Consider the following 6562-nt stretch of genomic DNA (forward strand, 5'->3'; position numbering starts at 1 on the left):
TCTAAGTTGAACTTTAATAAATAAAGAGGAGAAAAGATCTGGATAGTACCCTAGACTCTCTTTCCCCCATTCTCTTCCCACAATCAACCCATTCCATATGCTAAATTGATCCCTTTTTTGTCATCATTACATATCACAGAGCTTATTGCAAAATAAATTTCTTTTCATTTTTTGCTCTTGCTAAACTTGTTCCATATTTGGGGTTTTGCAAGTTGTTTCCTAGGTTTGGAGCAGTTTGAATGGAAACGGTTATTTTTTTTTTTTTTGAAACTTTCAAATTATAAAGTCCTCTTTGTCCTTCAAGTTTCAAAACTGTCATTCAAGAGCCAGCCCTTCCTTATCAACTAATGGATGAGGAAATTTCCCACTAGAATAATGATTATATCACTTTATTTGTATGTCTTATAGAAAAGATAGTACCAAAAGTATCACACTCAATTATTTGTACAGGCAGTTTGAAAATAGAATTATAGTACAAAAATATGCAAAGACACTGTAGAATGTTTATGTCATAAAATTCATGCAATATTTTTTATGAACTCCCCAACTATTCCCTACTAAAAACATTGCCACTCGGACTTTTTTCCATTTAGATTTTGGTCCATTAATATCTCTTTTAAGTTAAAATGTGCTTTTTAACAGATTTGATATTCTGTTCATTCAAACCAGACCTCAGGTAAATACAGTTTTGGGTCATCTAATTTAGTAAATACTCAGTCATTCCCTGTTCTGCACCCAAAGCCCCACCAACTCTCAGGGTGGAGTCATAATGCGCAAAGAGGTTTACTATGCTTTTGTGGCATTAGAGCCATCTTGTTCTCTGTAGTGAAATAGCTGATGAAACTTTCCTCCAGGCACACACAGAAAAGTGACTGATTTTTCTGCACATTTATAACGAGAATTGGAAACAACTATGGAACCGATGCTTCTCACTATGGTCTTAAACACTTCTGCATATGTTGGCATCTTTGATGTATGATGGTCTGCATTTCTATCAAAATGGTCATGTGTTCCCACTCATTGTACAGAATTGTGCACCTGTACTCATGAGGAAACAGATGCATTAGCATATATTCATCTATCTGATTTGTTTTATCTGCTATTTCTCTCACTACGTTGGGTATGGAATGCAATCTTCCCCTTGCTTCTTTTTTGAGGATTAGGTCACTACTTCTGATGCTTACACTTTGCATTACATTCTGTGCAGATATGAGTCTGAAGGTGTGCAGAAAAATGGGTAACATAGCAGGACTGACCCTGCTCTCCTTAGAATAACCTGCTTGCAAGATGAACCTTTGGCAACAGCTAACCACAAGAAAGGTTCACCATCCTTAGACTCTTTGTGCAAATGATAGGATTATGCTGACCATTAGCTTTCTTTCTGGGAGTCTGAGATTTTGATAAAAAGTAAGCAGAAGGTACTTTGTAACCAACTCTCAATACTACATACTTTGGGCACTGAATCTTTAATGAGCTTCAAACTCATGTTGCATTTAGTTGCTGTGAAAGATTACGCTTCATGAGACCCCTCATATGAAAAAGCGAGAATAAGGAAACCTGTACATAGATTTCCCCAGATACTACCTATGTCTTAACCCCTTATTATCTTCCTGTATAACTTACCTGTTGGGGTCCAGCCCCAGCAGGTCCAGGGGTTCCCAAAGGTGTGGACAGAGTCGGTGAAGAAAGAAGGACACGGAGACAGTGTTCAGATGACCAGCATAGGTTCTCCAGCCAGGTTCTCTCTTTATTCTCCTGTTACATCTGTATTTATACCATTTGATTTTAATCCTATCCATTCTATTCCAAAGGTTAGGGCATTTGTTATCTCCATTCCAAGGTCATTACTCTACTGTAAGGTTAAAAAACAAAAACACCCTAAAATATTCTTATAGCTGCCATGGGAGTAGACCTTAGTCCTTCCACATAGAGAGATGACTTCATATTTGCAGGAGGCTCTTTGGACAAACCTAAACTGAGTCCATTACTCATTTCCTCTCTGGCTCTTCTTGTGGCTTTTCTTAGATCTTTCAGGAGATTTTGAGTGGCTCCTGTGTCTATGACTACAGTGATGACCTGGGGACTTGGAGCGGGATCTGTGCCGTCTATCTCGGGACCTGCTGCGGTGACATCTTGGACTCTTGATCCGATGCCTCTTTCTGTAAAGGGAAGGGCTCCTCCTTTTTGGAGACCGACTCTGCCTACTTCTCCTGTAGCGCAGTGTGGGAGAGCGACGGGGTTTGTCCAAGTCTCGGTAGCTTCTCCAGCGGTGATCAGGTGATGGTACTCTCTCCAACTTCTCATCCTCTTCTTCCTCTTCTTCACTGGACTCGACATCATCCACGTCCTCTTCTAGAGCGCTAACCCGAGGCTCCAATTCCTCTAGCACATAGTGTTCCTGTAGCCGGGGCTGAATGATATCACAGACTCTCTCACTGTGTAATAGTTCATCAATGAACTCATCTACGTGCATCAGTTCAAACTCTCCATTTTGGTTCTGTCTCTTAATTTTTCTATAATCATTGTACAGAGGCTCCAAGCATTTGTAGCAATCAATTGCAGTGCCTGTCAGCCTCATATAAAGTGCTCCCAACATGCGTACATACATGAAAGCTTCATTTTTTTTTATAAACTCAACAATGATATCCTTCTCTGGTTGGATCTGAAGCATCTTCAAGGTCAAACACAGAAAGGGAGTTGGCTTTATGTTGCCACCATAGATGCCACCGACAAACCTTAACTCCATGGCTTTATCAACTACAAGTTCAGCTGTAAGTCCAAAGCACTCCTCTTTCCAGTACTTGGACTCATAGATTCGAGTCTGAATGATCTTTTCTCCACCAGATACTGCCAGTTGGTGCCGTGAATGCTGTGGGCATCCTTCACTGTGCGGTTCGCCATTTTAGAATGCTTTCAGTTCTATTTCCTTCAGGTCCTTTAGTGCGTCATATCCCGGTTAAAAACATACACAAAACAGATACAAAGAAAGATGGAAGAAGTCTTCTTTAAATAGCTCACATTACCAGCTTGAAATCGGAAATGTTGCAGGGTAGGGAACTTGCTGCTGCGATAGAATCAAGAATAGCCAGGTTCTCTCTTTATTCTCCTGTTACATCCATATTTATACCATTTGATTTTAATCCTATCCATTCTATTCCAAAGGTTAGGGCGTTTGTTATCGCCATTCCAAGGTCATTACTCTACTGTTCTGTTAAGCTACAAGGAAGTAACTGAAGGAGATTATCCTAAGTAAAGATTATGTAATTTAATCATGATTGTTCGTAGTTAAGGTGATTAACTACCAGCCTGGTACTTAGTTAAGGGGTTTTACTGATTTACTCCCTTCCTTAGTCCTGTTAATCCCTAACTCAACCTGGGGAAACAACCTTTCTCGGGGAGGTGGCCTTGGTTAGAACACATAGCACTAAGAAGGGGAGCAGACATATTAAGAACAGTATGCCAGGTCCCTCGAAACATATGTTTGCAGATGTTTCTTCCCTGCAGCGACTGTGTCAAGCAAGAAGATGGACCAGCCTCCGGCACTTAACCACTAGGGCAATACATCTTAGCTGCCAGATAACTATATGCTGAATCCAGTGAGTCCTTCTAGTGAATATCCGAAAGCGGGTGATCTTAAGGGCCCCCAAAACAGAGGGGTCGTGTGAGACACAAACAAACAACAATGACAACAAAATGGTGTCTTTTTCTTCTTGCTTTCACCACTCTGATCTATCTTCTCCTGTTCTACAATCTTCTGGGATTTTTACTAACTAGGATATATTTTACAATGGCCCATGTCTAAAAATAAAAAAAATGACTTTTTGAAAGCATTTAACAATTAGCCAGGTACATTAGAATGATTTTGAGGGAATGTATACCTATTAAAATTATTGGCATGTTTTTCCAGTAGGAAAAAGAATCTCTGTGAATGATTTCAGTCAAAGGGACCATATGGAACGCCAAAGAACGAGTATAGAGCGATTGCATTGCGTTGGTAAGGAGGCATTTAGGATGCTGACCTGATACAGCAGTTTAGGATGAAAGTGGCCTGAACTAAGATAGTTGGAGTGGAGAAAGTGATATAAGAAAAGCTTAAAGATCATGTTCATATGCCTGTACAACAAACAGAACACACCAGTTGCACTTTTAGAGGACTCTCTTAAATATCCTTTTTCCTACCTGTCTTACACTGGGGAAAATAAAACTTATGTACCTGGAAGGAAAAAAAAAAATAGACTCCCTATCTAACTTTATGTTATCATTGAATATGATACAAAGTCAATGGCTTCTTTCTGAGTTTTCTTCTTATTTAGATTTTGTAGAATCAATTCAGCCAGATTTTTATCCTATTACTTTCATAAACTTTAACATTTTTTATAAGGCAACTTTGAACAAAATGAATTGCTAAATGTGGCAATTTCTGAGATACCAGAGAAAGGAGAATAATAAAGCATGTTGGCCTTCCCCAGTCTCAAAGGCTAATGTTCTCCTTCCTCTGCACCATGCATTGTGTTCAATTCTGCAGCACGCTTACTAGTAGCTAAAATAAATAAGAATGAGGGGGAATATTCTCTGATAACATAACAATGGGGACTTGAATAATGACATGCATCAAGGGCCCAGTTCAATTTTTATGGAAGAACTTATATTTTGAACCAGGCCACATCGCAGGTGGCAGGAGGTTTACAAAAGTGAATAATGTATGAGACTTTCCTTAAAATATTTTATAGTCTTTTTGTGATTAGAGGATTTGAGCACTATGCCTGTGGCAGTCATTTCGTCCTTCTACCCAAATAGTTAGATGGTAAGCCACCCTCTTATGGCCTTTCCTAGAATGCGTTTTTCGGAATATCAAACTATCAACAGTTAGAAGGATACACTGTCTAGGCCAGAGAATACAGTGGCAGGAATATTTAGCAGGAGACAATGATAATATGTTCTCAGTGAAGAGGTCATTAAAAAGTGATAAGAGGTGGGAGTGGATAAGACCCACCTTGTGATTTGGGAAAAATAAATAGGATTTGGGAGGTAGGAAGAAGGGAGAAAACATGTGAGTCTTATGTTAACTTGTGGTAGAAACAAATTTTAAGTTCTCTTTTAGAAAAGTAAATATATATATACATATATACATATATATATATATATATATATATATATATATATATATATATATTAAATGGGGACATAACACAATTGAGGGGATGGGGAAGATTTCTGAGATTGTGTTTGTTTTAAGTCAGTTTTGTCTTGAAATAACCAAATGAACATTCTTCTGGATGCAGTTGTTTTTGCATCAACTATCACTATAATCTACTTTTATTTTTTCACATGATGCTCATTATTTATTGCTTTAAAAGTACTACTTAAAGACAAATATCATTTCACTTATATGTCGAATATAAAAAACAAAACAGTAACAAACTAATAGATACAGAGAACAAACTGATGGCCCAAATGGGAGGGGGTGGGGTTTCTGGGTGAAAAAGGTGAAAGGGATTAAGAAGTATAAACTACCAGTTATAAAAATAGAATGGGAGGTAAAGTTCAGTATAGGAAATATAGTCAATAACATTATAATAACTATGTATGGTGTCAGATGGATACTACTTTCTACCATGGTGATTTCATCATAAAGTCTAATAACAATTGTGTCCACCTGAAACTAATATGTCAACTCAAAATAAAAAATAAATGTTTAAAATAAGTACACTTTATTGTGCACTTACTATGTTCCAGACCAGGGGTCCTCAAACTTTTTAAACAGGGGGCCAGTTCACTGTCCCTCAGACCGTTGGAGGGCGGACTATAGTTTAAAAAAAAAAAAAAAAACTATGAACAAATTCCTATGCACACTGCACATATCTTATTTTGAAGTAAAAAAACAAAACGGGCCGAAACCGGTTTGGCTCAGTGGATAGAGCGTCGGCCTGTGGACTGAAAGGTCCCAGGTTCGATTCCGGTCAAGGGCATGTACCTGGGTTGCGGGCACATCCCCAGTGGGAAGTGTGCAGGAGGCAGCTGGTCGATGTTTCTCTCTCATCGATGTTTCTAACTCTCTATCTCTCTCCTTTCCTCTCTGTAAAAACTCAATAAAATATATTTAAAAAAAAAAAAAAAAAAACGGGAACAAATACAATATTTGTATTTGCATGTGGCCCACGGGCCGTAGTTTGAGGACCCCTGTTCCAGACATTGGCTATATGCTTTACATGCAATGTATCATTTTAAATATGAGAACAGTGTTGGGGGTAGTGGTATGACTTTCCTAACTCTACACTTAAAATCCTGAAGTTGCATGAGGTGTTATGGCTGACCCAAGTTTTAACAGTCAGAGTCAGATCTAGATACTACATTATTTAGGAAATAATGCATGACAAAGACACAACACGGCTTCATTCTTAAGTGATTCTATGGGCTTCCTTACATGTTATTCACATGCAATAGCCGGTGCAGGGGTGGCTCCCTTAATGTCTTGCTTTCAGTTATTAAGTATATAGAGAATAGGCTGCTTTCTGCCCCAGCCAGGGTTCAGCATGTCTTCTCACTCTGAATATTCCCTATT

At 38.5% G+C, this 6562-nt stretch overlaps 1 protein-coding gene across 1 annotated transcript; it reads right to left on the bottom strand.

Annotated features, from left to right (window-relative positions):
- Nucleotides 1-1984: 1984 nt before the first annotated feature.
- LOC118668757 (pre-mRNA-splicing factor 38A-like) lies at nt 1985-2901 on the bottom strand. Its single transcript, XM_036333868.1, is given in 2 exon segments — nt 1985-2836; nt 2839-2901. Coding segments are annotated over 2 exon segments (915 nt in total).
- Between the last annotated feature and the right edge of the window lie 3661 nt (nt 2902-6562).

The sequence above is a fragment of the Myotis myotis genome, unplaced genomic scaffold (genome assembly GCF_014108235.1).
Source record: "Myotis myotis isolate mMyoMyo1 unplaced genomic scaffold, mMyoMyo1.p scaffold_m19_p_14, whole genome shotgun sequence".
NCBI lineage: Eukaryota > Metazoa > Chordata > Mammalia > Chiroptera > Vespertilionidae > Myotis > Myotis myotis.